The following is a 16,421-nucleotide window of genomic DNA, read 5'->3' on the forward strand; positions in this document are numbered from 1 at the left end:
GCAAAATATTACCTGTACGCTCATGTATGGCATTGTCAAAACTGCATTTGCAATTTATTTTCTCTCTCTCTCTCTCTCTCTCTCTCTCTGTCTCTCTCTGTCTCTCTCTGTCTCTTTTCCCTGCCACCCTCCCCTTCTCTCTCAAAGGGGAAAGAGGTGACTAAGCAGGGCCATGCGGGAATCCTGACCCTCAGCCCTGTGAAACGGACGGATGCCGGGGTCTACCGCTGCGAGGCCCTGGACTTCGATGCGGCGGAGGTCGACCTCACCAAGAACCTGACCCTCTCCATCCACCGTGAGTGTCGGCCGTTAAGCTGTGCCTCAGAACGAGCCTGCATAGGGAGATTTTTTTTTTAATGCGTTGTATGATAAAGTTTTTTTTTTTTTTGCTTTATAGCACAGCCTTATAACTGAGGTCGCCGCTTCTGCACTTTGCTGTCAGTTCCATCCAGTGTGATGTAGTTCAGTCCGGTTCAAACCAGTACAGATCAGTTATGAAATGTGTCACTGGCATGACCGCACACAGTACATAACATAACGTTTGTCTCCGACCGCTCTCTTTCTCGTTTTTGTCTCTCTGTCTTCGCCTCTCCGTCCCTGTCTCGCTCTCTGTCTCTCTGTGTCCCTCTTGTGCGTCCCTGTCTGCCTCCCTCTGCCCCCCCCCCCTCCCCCCCTACAGACATGGACCCAGTGATGATCACTCCTGCTGGTCCCGTGACTGTGGACGTGGGCAAAGACGTGGAGCTGTTCTGTAAGACCAAGGCCTCAGCTGAGCACGCCCTGCAGTGGAGGAAGGTGGGTCAGCAGCACTCTGCTGCTCTCTGACATTCTGCGTCACGGATTTGTTGTTTGTACAAGGGTATCGTGTCGTCTCTTGGAGATCTGTTACTGCGTAATGTCATTAACTGTGTATCTGGGGTCTGGCAGCGTTGCTTCTGTCAGGGTTCCCATGACAGCAGAGTGGTCATTATGGGTATTTTTTGAAGAGCCATAGTGCAGTGCCACACTGAATGTAGCCTACTGTCATTTTCACTTGGGATATTATGTGACAAGAACTGATCACACACACACACACACACACACACACGCACTCACACAAAAATGTGTGCACACGCACACACACACACACACGCACACACACACACACACAACTTGCGCTAGCTGTGTTCCACCATGGCTGTGTGGTGTCATTGTGGCTATGTGCAATACATGGTGTAACTCCATTGTTGTTGTATGCCTCTTTTCTAGGGTTCTGAGGTGGTGTCTGAGACTGAATCGCTGTCACTCAAGTCAGTGTCCTACTCAGACGCAGGGGAGTATATTTGTGTGGGTTCTGTGCCCTCTGTCCCGGGACTCCACAAGCACGCCAACGTAACACTCACTGTCTCAGGTACTGACCAGTCAATAAATCAATCAAAATGTATATACTGTGGCACATTTTAATGGTTCAATTGTCACAGTGCTGGAGAGAGTGACTTTTCCAGAGGGGGTCAAAACCCAGAAAATGCTTCCCTGAGTCCGGGAAAGGGCAGTGTGAGAGTGCATTCTCTCCTCTCTCGACAATAATTCACTGCTGTCTGTAGTGTTTCACTGCTCTCTGTCTGTGCTGTTTCACTGCTCTCCCTGTGCTCTGTCAATGCACTGTCTGTGGTGTTTCACTGCAGATAGTGCATCTTCTCTCAGTGAAGTTCCTCCATTTTGCTTGGAAAAACAGACTGCCAGAAGACCGTCACAGGATAATCAAAGGCCATGTGTGACCGATGCAATAGGCAGTTCAGTTGCCCTTTTAATTGCATGTCATGCTGAAATTGTACGACTTCACGGATGCTCTTTGCAAAGGCCTTGAAAAACGACATGCTTTCATGGGAATGGTTTTGTCAGAAGGGCCCTGATTTCCTCTCCAACAATGGTGGGGAGAGCTCACGAGGGAGTTCAGTGGCCCTGCCTCTTTGTATCGGTCATCTGGAGCATTCTGTCCCTCTCTTTATCTCACTGGTGGAGATTCAAAGCACAACAATAGCTGGTCATGTCTGTGCCGAGTGATTATACAGAAACCGGCCTCTGTTGAAACGGGGCGGGGTTTCAGGGCTCATAAGGGAAACACCTGTGGGCGAAAGCGGAATTTCCCTTTGTTTTAATGGCCGCTCAACAGGAAGGGGCGGGACTTGAACCTCAGCTCAGCAGCTGTGATTGGTGTTCGATCTTTTCTAATCTCCCACTCTGATCTCTCTCGTTCCCTTTCCCTCTACCTCCCTCTCTTTTTTTTTCTCTCGCTGTGACAGGGTCGCCAAAGATCAAGGAGCCCTCAGGAGCTACTGAAGTCCAGAAAGAGGGTGACCAGGTGACCCTCACTTGCTCAGCCCGGGGTCACCCCGCCCCACAGTTTACCTGGACACCCTCAGGAAAAGAGGTGTGTGTGTGTGTGTGTGTGTTTGTGTGTGTGTTTGTGTGTGTGTTTGTGTGTGTGTTTGTGTGTGTGTTTGTGTGTGTGTGTGTGTGTTTGTGTGTGTGTGTGTGTGTGTGTTTGTGTGTGTGTGTGGGTGTGTGTGTGTGCGTGTGCGTGCGTGTGCGTGCGTGCGTGCGTGTGTGTGCGTGTGTGTGCGTGTGTGCGTGTGTGTGCCTGTGTGCGTGTGCGTGTGTGTGTGCTAATCTTATTCTCTGTCCTCATCATGTAACAGAGGTAGTGCATGTACAGTACCAGTCAAAAGTTTGGACACACTTTTCTTTCCATATTTTTACTATTTTCCACATTTTAGAACAGTTTTACAATTTATAACAGTAAAGACATCAAACTATGAAATAACACTAATGAAATTATGTAGTGACCAAAAATTGTCACAAACAAATCAAAACTATCTTCTATTTTAGATTCTTCAAAATAGCCAAAAAAAAAAAAAAAATATATATATATATATATATATATATATATATTAAATTTTTTAATTAAAAATATTTAAATTTTCAGAAATAAATTTTAGGCATCAACTTCACTATTTATATTTGTCTAAGGATCAAATTTCAGACATTTAAGCATCAGTCTTCAGATCAAAATGTCTTTGAATGCATGTTTCCCATCATCTTAATCAGGTGTGTCCAAACCTTTGACTGGTACTGAACATCTTGAAGTCACTGGACGCACTATGTCTCGGCGCGTCCATTGCGCACAGTCTCACCGCCTCTTTTCCTTCCCCACCTTCGTGTTCCCCTCCGTCTCTCAGTCAGTGGAAGTACAGGGGAACAAGGTGATCAGCACTGTCACTCTGGAGGCAACGGCCGCTGTCCTGGAGAAAGGGGTGACCTGCCAGGTCTCCAACACGTTTGGGACAGACACCATGGCGTTCAAAGTCGCGATTAAACAAGGTCAGAAGTCAGGAGTGACCGCTTGCTGCTTATTTTCTGATTCATTTTTAGCGGGGAAGTCATTTGTCTTACAGCTGTCTTTCTTCTCTAATTCCAGATGCTCCCACAGATTCAGCTGATTCCAACAGTGCTGACAGAGGTAGACATTTGTCCATCTTCTCTCCCCTCCTTTCGTCCTTGTCAGCACTTTATATTGTATATAGTGTATATTATTGAACAGTGTATAATACATATTGTTTTTTTGAACACTGTGTAAATTGTATATTGTATAATGTTACCTTGTTTGTCATCTTTGTCCTATATTTTGTGGATGTAGCAAGACGAATTTTCCCTCTGGGGGCAATAAAGTGTTCTATTCTATTCTATACTCTTCTCTTCCATTCTTTTCTTGGGAGTTGTTGGTGTCCTCCTCTCGTTCTGTGTTCCTTTCTCTCTTGCTTCTCCACTTGTTGTGGTGCTGGGTGAGTGTGCAGTGTGTTTGCGCTTTTGTGCCATGTGTCACGTAGCTGTTGTCCTGTAGTGGGGTTGATTTGTTGTGCTGTCCATTGCATGCCTAAGCATCAAGATCCAGTAATTCTTTTCTCTTGAAATGCTGCGCAAAGGAAATCCTGTACTTAAAACAGGTCTGTACTGACACAACTGTCTATGTGTGTGAATCTGTGAATGTGTGAATGTGTGAATGTGTGTGTGCGTGAATGTGTGTGCGTGAATGTGTGTATCTCTGTGTGTACATGTGTGGCTGTGTGGGTTTCTGTATGTGGGTGATTACCGGGCTACTGTTTGTCTGTCTTTTGCTTGGATTTATTATCACTGCAGTGTGCAGGTAGGGAATCAATGCCAAATGACCCCTCTTCACCCAACATCCCCTTCCCACCCCACCCCCACCCTGCTCTCTCTCCCCCACCCTGCTCTCTCTCCCCCACCCCGCTCTCTCTTCCCCACCCTGCCCTCTCTCCCGCACCCTGCCCTCTTTCCCCCTCTTCCCTCCCCAGCGGACAGGCAGCAGGGCGGCTCCAGCGGAGTAGTGATCGCGGTAGTGGTGTGTGTGCTCTTGCTCCTCCTGCTGGTCGCTATACTGTACTTCCTGCAGAAGAACAGGAAGTTGCCCTGCGGGAAACAGGACAAGAAGGACGTGTGAGTGGCTCGGGTGACACGGGGTGGCAGGAGGGCGAGGGACAGGGGTTCGAGTCTAGTCACTGCACGCACCTACTTCAACACTGATCCCCCGGCCGATACAAGGACGGTAGATGCAGTCTCTCACCTGCCACTCTCTGACTTCACCCTACCTTCTACCCTCTCTCTTACAGCGCGGGTGGGGAGGTGAACAATGACATCGTCGTGGAGATGAAGTCAGATAAGGCTAACGAGGAGGCGGGGCTACTAAACAAGCGGCCAGCAACAGAGCAGGTGAAAACGCTCGGAAACAGGCTTACTCGGGTGACGCCGCGGTCGCCCTGAGGGACCTGACAAGTGGCCTAACAGCTGTAGGGTTCACATTCCAGTAGGGGTACAGCTGAACCATATAGGAAGGCACTCGATACCACTTTAGAAATGACTGTGTAGCTTTGTAAAATGGGCTGCACTGAGGTATTGGTCGCAACGTGCAGTCACAGCATCTTCAGTTGAAACAATTCGGTGAATAATTCAGTGATTAGCTAACATTTCACGTTTTAATTTTTTCTTTGTGCCCCTCAGTGAAAAGAAGAAATGAAAGGATGGATGGCGTGATGGGAGACGAGTGTGATCAAACGACAGCAGTACTACTTTCTTTTGACTGAGAAACAAATCTGAAAGAGCAGAGGGGGAGGAGTGGGATGTGAGCTGTAGTGTGGGGTAACAATTGGGGGGGGGCGGGGGTCAGTTCGGCCCATTTTAGCAATTTAATATATTTTTGGAAATTATGATTTAATAAAAAAAACCCTAACCATGTTCTGCAATCACAGATTCGGTTGATTACAGTACAGAGTAGTGCAGTACAGTACAATGGGGCTAAACGCAGTCTATCACACTGACACTTTTCCTGTCTACCCCATTCTGCCTAAACATAATATGCCATTATGTCAGAGTATTGCTCTGGAATGTGTCTGCATCCATATTGTAATGTACTGCACTGGTCTGCACTATAACGTCTTTCACTGTACTGTGCAATACTGTCTGCATTTTTACTATCCTGTGCTGCATTTGCACTTAGTCCATTTGCTTGCCCTGCATTAGGGTGCAGTAAACCATCGCATGCTACATCCTGCAAACAACCATATTGCCATAACCACTTGTATCATAGCAACATTGTGGCATTCTGTTCAGCACCACGGTACCGTGACAACAGTTCTGCCTCAGAAGGGACCATGCTCTTACCGTGGCTGTAGAAAACATGAATTTCTTATGGACCTATCTTTAAAAACCATGCGAGCCTGTTGGTAACTCTCTGCTTACGCCCAGTTATGCCATGTGTTGATATTCACCACTATCACCACCGCAGACGTCACTTATAATGTCATTCCCAAGTTTGTAACCGATTCGATCTCTTCAGCTTTTCCAGTATGTAATTATACTACTTGAAAAGTTACTTGAAGTCACACGACCTTTTTTGTAAGCTGAAACCAAAAGGCTCTGAGTTGCATTAGGTGGGGCCGGGTGTATTGGGGGGGGGGGGGGGGGGGGGGGGTGTTGGGGGGTGGGGGGCTGGGGACGGCACAGGATCAGAGAGCACAACTGAATGCAGAATCAGAGAGCACAACTCGCACTCCTCGCTTAGAGACATGCCACACGTATTAGCGCACCTCCCTGCTCAAAGTAATACAATTTCCTCATCCTGCCACACTTCCCAGTGCTGCCCAGACCAAAGCAAAGTGCCCACCCCGCCTGACAGTTACAAATGACAAGCTTCCTCCCTGTCTGCAACCCACTCCTTTATGGTGGGTGTTTTTTTTTTTTTTTTTTTTTTTTTTTAGAACGGTGGAACCAAGCAAAGGACCCCCACTGCTGTCAGTGGATAAAAAAAAAACACTCCCAGGGCAAGTGGCAGGGTTGGAAATTTTTGGGCTCGGTCCAGGCCCGTTTCTCATGCCGAGCTTGTGGTCGATTTCCCATGCTCCCTCGTAGGCCGTAGACAGAACGTCGCTGCTGTGTTTAATGTGGAAGGTCTGAGAAGTCACATTCACTGCGTGTGCATTTTACTGTCTGCAGTTACTCATTAGAATCATTCATTTTCAAATTTTTTTTTTTTTTTACTGTTATTCTTTTAAACCAAAAAAAAAGCAACAAGAGAAAAAGACATAACGAAGGGGAATAAATGTCAAAAAAGTGAAAAGAATAGCTTCAGGTTTATGTTTTATATATATATATGTATCTATATTGCTTTTGGTTTGTTAGATTTCCCTGAAACCAGTTTTAAAACGCCCATCAAAGTAATGGTCCCATGGTGTGCACATGAATTTCTCTGTATTTACTGTGGCAATGCTGAATCGCTGTTCTCTGTAGTCTGTATGTCAAAATACATCTGAAGTTTTGTTTGTTCTCCTCACGGCCAATGTAAATGAAAACTATGACTATCACGGTTACTGTCCGCCAGCTTAGTTTCCATGGTCTGACTCAGGTAATTTAACATGAGCAAGCCGGCAATATGGAAACAAAAATACATATTTTTCGTCTCGACAATCTCGCAATTGTATCCAGCTGCACTGACGCATATATTTTTTTATTTTATTTTATTTTTGGCACAAATTGGGCAGCAGCACAGTAAGTACAGACTGACCTTATGTGTGTCACATGCACAGGTTAATTCCAATTTGATAAGGGAGTAGGAGGGGTTGGGAGGGCGGAGGGTGGGGGGGGGGGGGGGGGGGGGGATCAGGGCCTGGGAAGTATGTGACATATTTTTTACAAATTGAAGAGTTTTGAGTGTCTTAGTGTTAGTGTTCCAATTTTTTTTTTTTTTTTTGCATTTGTGGTCTTTCTGCCTGCCTTACATGCCTTTCCAGACTGCAGTTCATGCAAGGATTGGTTCCAGTGTCCTCTCCCCTTTTGCCTTTGTAGAACACTGGACACATGGCTGAGTCTGCCTTGATTCCAGAGGGATGCTGTGTCACACCAGTGCCTATAACAGGAAATAATATTCTGCACCACAGCATATTATTATAGACTTTACACACAAACCTGTAAGCAATGAAGACATGGCTTAATGACTGTTAACGACACGTACAATGGCAGATAAAAGACCAACAAATGAAGACATAAAATTTGAAACACTGCTTCTTGATGATAAAAATTAAATTGTGATACAAAATGTGTTACCATTTTATTTTTTGAAAAAGGGGGACTCATGCTGTTGTTGAACTACTGAATTGTTACCTTGTTTTTTTCTTCCTTTTCAGTGATATTAAGAGAAGGTGATATTTTTTCATTAGGATTCCTCATTTTATGGACCGTTGTTTGTGCCTTTTTTTTCTTCCTGGTATATTGTATATTTTGTGGTACGCAGTTGTGAGCTTTGTAGCTTGTGGTTGTGCGTCTGTTTTTTGAACTGTGTAGAATTTGATTATACCAACTTAAAAAAAAAGAGGACAAAACCCCTTCAATCTCTGTGTTTCATTTCACTACTTGCCTGAGTTACTGGAGAAGTAGAGTGGATCATTTTACTCAGTTTATGTATCTCTGTATCATCTTTATATTTTCTTACAATTCATTTATACATCTGCTGTGTCGTATAAATGAATTGTAAGAAAAGACGTCAGCCAGGGTTTCACACAATACCCCTTTTAAAGGCATTGATAAGGTCACCCTTCCTCAATCAAATAGCAAAAACATAAATACATAAAATAAGATATAAGTGAAAACAAAAATACTTTAAAATAAATAAAATAATTTTTATGAATTTATTTATTTTACTCTTTGAAGAGTTTGTTATTTAGTTATTTTATATTTTAGATTTGGTTCTCTATAGTCTGGAATAAAAAAAATAGAAATTGCAAATCAAATACATATTTTTCTACTTCAAATACTACAAATATACCACTTCAGATAAACAAGTCACGCATCACTGAAATTAATTACACAGTTAGAATCCCAGTGATATCCTGTGATTAAGAATATTTTTCTGATGTTATCACTTCTTCTGGACTTGGAATGACTTAATTTTCAACCTGCCAAATCATCTTAGGCTAACATTGCAGGTCCTTAAAAATATCATTCAGTGAAGAGCACAGCCTCACGTGGTACTTATACAGGTTGAGAACATAAAACAAACACCTGTTCCAACTACAGGGGATTCACATTGAATAAATCACAAATGAAAGCTTCCTGCATGTTTGGTTTAACCCCAGATAAACTGGCCTTTATCATGGCCATCTGACTCTGTTGTTGATGCTGTCAAAGTCGAGATGATACAATGTCATTGATGATGGTAAATGAAATAGTGAACTCTGGACGTGTGTGTGTTTGCTTTGGTTTCATTTAAAATATTTAATCCCCGTATGATTTAAGAGCTCCAGTGAGCCATTTTAACTCCGGAAATTATAAGTATGAAAAAGTGAAAAAAGTAATTATGCAAAGTGATTTTTCTCACTGGATAAAATGTAATGTTGGTGCCTGTCCTTAAGCATAACAAAATTAGAGCTGATATTTCATGGTTTTAGATACTTACAAGCCTATACTAGCCATAAAATGATGCAGTAGTAATTCAATTATTACGAATCATTACTTATGTCAACAGTAAGATGCTCAGATAAGATGCACATTTTTTTTTCTTTTCTGTGGTTCCATACCTTTTCCCTTTGGTTGTATATTCCACTGCTGAGATCCGGAGGGATTCAGTGTGTGTGTTTCTAGAATGCTGCGACACTGATGATATCATAGTGCCGGCTCTGTCTTTGCCAGGAACCCATTAAGATATTAAAAGCCCTCCATCTTTGTGACCTGGAGGATTGGAGTGATGCATGTTCTGAATACTGAGTGGAAGGAAAGAGGGTGAGCGGTGGGATTTTTCTTATGGCTGTCAAGTGTGTGTGTGTGTGTGCGTGCGTGTGTGTGCGTGTACACTTGCTTACCTATATACACAAACAACAGCAATGATCTAATTTATTAATATCCTGAAAAATGTGAACGACTTACAATGCTTCGTAATTGCAGTTTATGTTACAGTCAGTAATGGCTGTGCCGCACCTTCATAAATATTGGATTTGTTTTAAATAAAGTTTTGCGATGGCAGTACTGATGACATATTTTCAATCACTGGGCTTACTAAGTAAGCAAGATAGAAGGGATATTGCTGGCACAGGAGGAAAATGGGACAGAAATGATAATGGTTTGAGAGATGGAGGAGAAACTGAGAGACGGAGGGCTCTGTAGGATGAAAAATAAATGAAAGGAAGTATGGAGCCAGAGAGAGGGAGAATGACAGAGAGTAAGATTGAGATTGAGTGATTGAGAAAGACAGCAAGAGGAGGCTGCAGGGTGTCCCAATATTGAAATTTCTCAATGTCACCGATAATATGTTAACGGTTCTGTGGGGGGGTATAGGGGGGTGCAATCAGAAATCACAAATAAGTAGAGAGAGAAGGTGTTGGAGCATGGCAGGGAGAGGAGGGGAAGAGACTGAGTCAGCGATCACGGCAGTAAATCAGCTTGTATCTTTTCCAGCTCAAAGTTTTCAATTTCTTTTTATTGTTATGTTCTCTGCTAATTAATTGAACTCCGGGTGCAGGGTTTTCTTTCTGTCTCTGCTGCTCTTATTTCATTGATTTAATTATGATTTTTTCCCTCATTAAACCAGGAGGCAATCTGTCTCCTGCCATTGAGATCTGGCAATTTCCTCCTGTCTCCTTTTATTCTGTCCTTGCACAATTCTATTTTCTCTCTTCTCCACTCTCTCTCCTCTCTTTTTCATACAAATTTGTGTGTGTGTGTGTGTGTGTGTGTGTGTGTGTGTATGGCTAAGAGTGGGGTGTGTATGCGCCTGTGTGTGTGTGTGTGTGTGTGCGCGTGCGTGCGTGCGTGCGTGCGTGCGTGCGTGCGTGCGTGCGTGCGTGCGTGCGTGCGTGCGTGCATGTGTGCGTGTGTGTGTGCACGCGGGCTGGTGTATGTCTGTTTACAAGCAAGGGGTGTATGTGAGTGAGTGAATGAGTGAGTGAGTGAGTGAGTGTGCGTGTGCACACTCACTGGTGGTGTGTTTATGTTCACGAGCAGGGCGTGTATGTATGTGAGTGTGTGTGCATGTATGTGTGTGCGTGTATGTGTGTGCGCTGGTTGTGTGTTTATGTTCACAACCAGGGCGTGTATGTATGTGAGTGTGTGTGCTTGTATGTGTGTGTGACAGAATGCATGTGTTTGTGAGGGATGTACATGAGTTGTGTTTATGTGTGTCTCATTAAGCTCCCTGCAGCGCCCTGGTGCTCTTGGGGACAGATAATGAAATGAGGTAATTAGCAGCTCTAACAAAGCTATCTGTGCTCAATGGGGTGAACTGTGTTATTACACTGAGGGGAGGCATACAGCTTCAGCCTGTCAGTCAACTCTCATATGGGTCCCTTTTTTAATCCTTCTTTGCACTTGCCAGCCTGTGTTTGTTATCAACTAGTCAGCCAGTCACTGAGTTAGTTAATCTCTATTCAGTTTTCCTTTTTTATTGTCTTTTCAATCTTTCCCTTCCATTATCTTTGTATTGTGTTCTGCAATGTGTTGGTAATCAGCCAGTCATTCGGATAACACGTTTATCACTCTAATACTGTCAGTCAAAAGCACTCCCAAAGTCAGGTGGCCAGTGAACGTTTTTTTTTTTTTTTTTGAGACCAGAGGTACCTGCATCTGCCTGTTGTCCTAAGTCTTTCTGTTTGATCTGTTGCAAACCTGTTGGCCAGGTCATCACCGAAGACAATTTCCCTTTCTCAGTGCACTTGTGAAGCAGGTTGAATTAAATAAAGGGTAAATGGATAATACATACCCTGAAAGTTTCCTGAAGAGCAGGACGCGGGCAAACCGAACCCCCCTGTGGCAATGCTCGGCTGCAGGTCGCCGTGGCGCTGAGAGCATCGCCGTAGGCAACGCTGCGCTGATCCCTCGGTGGGAGTCTGTGTCAGTCACTCCATTAGCGCGAGAGGTGGGAGAGGTGCGGTGCGGAGGAGCTGGAGTGAGAGAGAGGGGAGGGAGAGCGAGAGAGAGGAGATAAGGAGAAAGCGTGACTCTCCCACAAGGGAATTGTAACAGCTGTGCTGCGCTCCCCAGTGAATCCCACTCACCACCGGAGACTCTCACAGACAGGCGTTAAGGCTAATGCAGGTGTTCTGATAAGCCTGAGCCAGGAGAGGCCTTTTGATGCATTTTTCACTCACGTGTACCTTAGCATGGCAGGTAAACAAAATTGCACATGTTTGTGGGGTTATGATTACACTTGTGGTAAAACTTGATGACAGTGAATTTTGTCTTGACTTCCCTCTTGTACACACATGCAAATGCACAGGTGCAAACATAGATGCATTTATATTTGTTCATTTGGCAGATGGTTTTCTCCAAAGCGACTTATAACTGAGGTAGGAGTACAACAGAAGCAAAAAGCCATGTAAGGAGTCAGCAATATTAGAAGTGCTGCACAACCAAGTTTCAACAGTTGGCCGGACAAGGTACAAGGTAGCTGGCAGAGAGCTTTAAACCAATTGATTAAAGTGCTTTAAACCAATTGATTTGAATTGATTTGAAGGAAAACAAAGGTTAAGATATAATTGCTTTAGGTGGTGGTGTTTCAGGTGATCAGATGCACGCACACACACACACACACACACACACACACACACACACACACACACACATACATACACCAATCTGTGCTATAGGTGCTTTTCTGAAGTGTGGCAGCTTGCACAGGGGCAAGCTCATTTAGTCACCTCCCGGTGAGGCTTGCTCTGTCAGATCCCTGATACAGCATGACTGGTGCCCCAGTTTCTTTTACGAGCCACTGTCACCTGCCCATACGGATTTCCATTAATGCTCACAGGTTTCATATTGAGAAGAACAGAGCAGAACAGGAAAGGTATTAACATAAAAGAGAGATTTTGTTTATACCGCACTGACTCTTTCCTCTTCAATGCTGTTTTTTTTTTTTTCTTTGCAAAGTGTTTTGGTACAGATTCAACTATTGCGTTTGTTGCTTTTCAGTTTAAATGTTTTGCCCAGTGTTGCTTTCTGTCTGTCACCTTGTGTAAGAAACCCAGTGTGTATGGGGTGTTTCACAAAGAACCAAACCAACCCAATCCAAAGCAAGCTATATTTCACAAAATGCAATATCATTAAACGTATTTAATGATTTAAACACAACACATTTCAGGCATTTACTGAAAATTCAGTAATAGTAGGCCTGCTCCGCTGAATTGTGTTGGATGCACGGTGTGGCCAGAGTGATTCAGTCTCATCAAATTTTTGTTTTCAGCATCAATTGCTCTACTTTGCAGGCGCTATAGTATACGGTACGCGCCATTATATAACAGGACCATATAGAATCAGAGACCTGAGCATATCTTACTGTTGCTCTTTCTGGCGCTCACAGTTCCCCCGGGAGCTGATGACATCGGCCATGTCTGATAAGACACAGAGCGTGCTCTGGCTGAGCTGCTTTGCCGCTGATGCGAAATGAAAATCGATGGAGGAATTTTCCCTTCTGGCTTCTCTAGTCTGGTCGAGCTGAAATTAGCCGCTTGTGGGAGTCCTGCGTAAAGCCCGTAGGGTAGCAGGTAGCAGAGCAGTTTAGGTCGGTGACGTCACTCCCTGAGGCTTATTAGTTAGCCAGCGCTGTTGACATTGAAGCTTGGGCCAAGTTGCCTTTAGCTGAACTGATAACAGCGTTGGCTGTTAGAATTTAGCTGTGAGACGAGAACAGGAGTTTGGATCTCACTCACTGGGATGCTGACCTCTTTCACCTTCATTACAATTGCACTGTGTAAAAAATAGTTTTCCTAACGTACATGAAAGACATTGTGACATTGCATATTAGTTTTTTGCTGTGAGTCGGGTCAGCGGATGAGATGCACTCATCATCAGTAATATGCTAAAAACCCTGTAGGGAAGGGACTCAGGGGTTTTCTAGCTAGCCTTGAGAGGCTGAGTTGTCAGGTCACGGAGAGATTTTTTTTATCTAGGGTCAATCTTTTTAAATATATTTTTGCAGATAGGGCTGTTTGAATGGTGCATTTTCTATGATTATTTTCAGGCTATTGGTTGGATTTACTGTCCTTGTATAGTATATGGAGAAATATTCATTTTGTGTCCTGTGAACATGAATTTGTCAGATGGAGGGGCTGATGTCTAAAACTATGCAGCAGGCAAACAATTTTTCTATAACATGTATAACGTAGTTGTACGTAACATTTTGATTGCAATTAAGCAACACCTTATGACATTAAACAGGCTAGCTCCCCTCACTCTGTTTAAATCACGCGGCTCTCACTTCTCTTGGGTCTCTAGGTTCCTGAAATTGTATAAATTCTGAGCTGTCACTGCTTATCAAATCTGTTTTGTTTCAAATGGGTGGCAAACTCACTTGCTGGCCAGCCACCCCTGACTCAAGTGGAAAAAGGTCTGAGCAGCCCAGAAACATCCATAAATAATAGGTCATATGTATACATTCTGAGTCCTCGCTCCCCCCTCTCCAACACACATCAGTGTCTGACACCAGCGTGCTCCATGTCTCCTACTACCATCTGTGCCGTTGCCCACCTGCAGCGGCCCCTCTGCTTTTTTGACACATTTTTGAGGGGAGCTGCATTAGTTTATTACATTTTTACATGCCAGCCATTTCCTGTGACCAGATAAGGGGTGTCCTAGAAATATGAAAAAAAAAAGCCACACAAAGGCAAAGTCGTAAAATGCATTTCAGTGTGGGAGAGGCTGTAAGTTATGAGAGACTGTTATCACATTTTCAGTTCTGCCTTCCTGGGTAGAGTGAAAAATATATCAAGATAAATGCCACATGCCCCACTGATGTCAAAACAATGTCAGAATATACATAAAATGAAATGTGGGCGATCATTTTCTCCCACTTACTCCGCACACATGGTTATGCTGTTATGTTAGTGTAAACTCATTATGTCACCCCCCGGCTTTATCACGGTTTTTGCCATGGGATACAAACAGGAGTGGAAAGAGGGTGACCTTTTAGATAATTTTAATGTCTACTTTTAATAAATTAGAAGGGTAATTTACAAGTGTGCAATACAGCAACCACAGAATTTGCATTAAACGTAACATTCATTTATTTACAGACCTAAAACTGCAGATAACCTTGAAACGAATGTAATTGCTTTTCAGAAAATCCCTTCAGACAGAAAGAGGTAAAACATCTCAGTTTAAAATTATGTAGAATCCCAGTCAGAGACACTTGAACAGAAGGATAATAATCTCTCATGTTTTTCAGTGAGAAAGGGCTAAACTGTTATGGCTTCCCATAACACTGTAATTGTTGGGACATCATGCTCACCTGATTTCTAAGAGTTTTCTCTCTCCCACTAAAATGATAGAGAAACCAGCACACAAAAGTTACATGGTGCCAGTTCATGAATTGATTTTAGGGGAGATCCTTTCTCCCCCTCTCTGTCATAATTTTTGGGAATGGGAAAGTCCACCTGCTTTTGGCTTTGGTAACGCATCTATCCACCAACCTTTTTAAAGCTACTTTGAGTTTTGAGAACAAGAAAACAACTTTCAGCTAGAAAGTAGACCAATCAATGCTGAATCTTGAAATCATTGTATGTACCAGGTCTCAAATAAATACATGAACGTAATACATAACTGAATCATACAAATATTTTCTAAGAGAAGAATCAATTTTAATCCAAGTTCAATATCAAAAAATTGTGTTAATGTCATGCATTCTACTAGGAGTACATAACACAATGTTCATTTTTTCTTCGGTATTTTTTGCCCACACAAAAATTTCAGTAAATTAAAAAGATTTGGAATACCTTTAGCACACTCACTCCCAACTCTTAGCTGCCTTTCAATTAACCGAGAAAACTTTGAAGCCCTGAAGACATAATGCGCTGTTTTATGGCTTAGGACATTCTGCACAGCTACCAGTAAACAGTGAGTATCTGTTGGGAAGTTGACTCAGATGTTTGGAATGCATTTGCAAGTGAGGTGAGCGCCGCTCTTCTCTATGCAATCTCGAAAAAGCTGTGAAAATAAACTTTTCTCTTTGATAAAAAAAAAAAAAACAAGTGATCGATGGCAGATAGACAGCAGAAAAGGATGGCACAGAATACAACTTGACTTTACCCAGTTCAAGGACTTTCACATTAGCGGCAGGATAATTGTTGAGTTGAGTTCCGCACAGTTGAGGCCAGGGGCCTGGTAATGTGACCTCCCTGCTAAGGTTGTTTCAGTTGGTCATTTCAGTGTCAGGGATAGGGCTGGGGGTCTTTTTTGCTCTGATGCTGCTTGCCTCTCATCCACAGCAAGAAGGCACATCTATGAAGGCCAATGGCGGGTGCCGTGAAGCACACTTGAACGTCTTACAGGTGCCCCTGCTGCCGCATTGCTTTCTGCTTCTCTCATACTGCAGCGTTCCTAAGTGATGTAGGTGGCCAGCTGGACTCCGCCACAACAAGCTGTGCATTTGCATGTTCAGCCTGCTTTGACTCATTTTGTCACTATGCCCCCATCCCCTCGGCGTTCCAAAGCGTAATCAGACCTGTTCGCACCAGCTACAGCTTGCACTGGTATGAGCTTTGGAGCCATTGTTCTTTTTTTTTTTTTTTTTTTAAAGGGAGGGGGAACAAAAGCGAGTAACCCTGGCAACATTGGAAGGAGTGCTCCGTTATTATTCTGTCCAATTTGAGGTAATTACAGTGGGGGAATGAGGGCCTCGCTTTTGGTTTGTTTGCCATTGTTGTGATAGCGCTCATTAGAGTTTATTATGCTGAGTGCACATGCTTCGCCCCGCAAAACACGCCCGCATCCATCCAGACTCACCCACTCAGGTGCTCCATCATGGGCACCTTATTAAAAGCCTCTTGATGAATACATTAGAGTACAGATGATGGGCAAGGGGGGGGGTCACGCCAGAAGGGCCGGGCACAGAA

At 43.7% G+C, this 16,421-nt stretch overlaps 1 protein-coding gene across 2 annotated transcripts in view; it reads left to right on the forward strand.

Annotated features, from left to right (window-relative positions):
* bcam (basal cell adhesion molecule (Lutheran blood group)) overlaps nt 1-5,989 on the forward strand; it is a 39,648-nt gene extending 33,659 nt beyond the window's left edge. Inside the window, exons 8-17 of one of the 2 annotated variants that reach the window (XM_036537925.1) lie at nt 148-295; nt 680-795; nt 1,249-1,390; nt 2,283-2,410; nt 3,219-3,360; nt 3,458-3,499; nt 3,963-3,983; nt 4,353-4,494; nt 4,668-4,767; nt 5,056-5,989. In XM_036537925.1, coding sequence (XP_036393818.1) covers nt 148-295; nt 680-795; nt 1,249-1,390; nt 2,283-2,410; nt 3,219-3,360; nt 3,458-3,499; nt 3,963-3,983; nt 4,353-4,494; nt 4,668-4,767; nt 5,056-5,058 — 984 coding nt within the window. In that variant the 3' untranslated portion in view covers nt 5,059-5,989. The remainder of the gene's footprint in view (nt 1-147; nt 296-679; nt 796-1,248; nt 1,391-2,282; nt 2,411-3,218; nt 3,361-3,457; nt 3,500-3,962; nt 3,984-4,352; nt 4,495-4,667; nt 4,768-5,055) is intronic. The other variant, XM_036537926.1, reaches the window with a different exon arrangement.
* The last annotated feature ends 10,432 nt before the right edge of the window (nt 5,990-16,421 follow it).

Source organism: Megalops cyprinoides, chromosome 10 (assembly GCF_013368585.1).
Source record: "Megalops cyprinoides isolate fMegCyp1 chromosome 10, fMegCyp1.pri, whole genome shotgun sequence".
Classification (NCBI taxonomy): Eukaryota; Metazoa; Chordata; class Actinopteri; order Elopiformes; family Megalopidae; genus Megalops; species Megalops cyprinoides.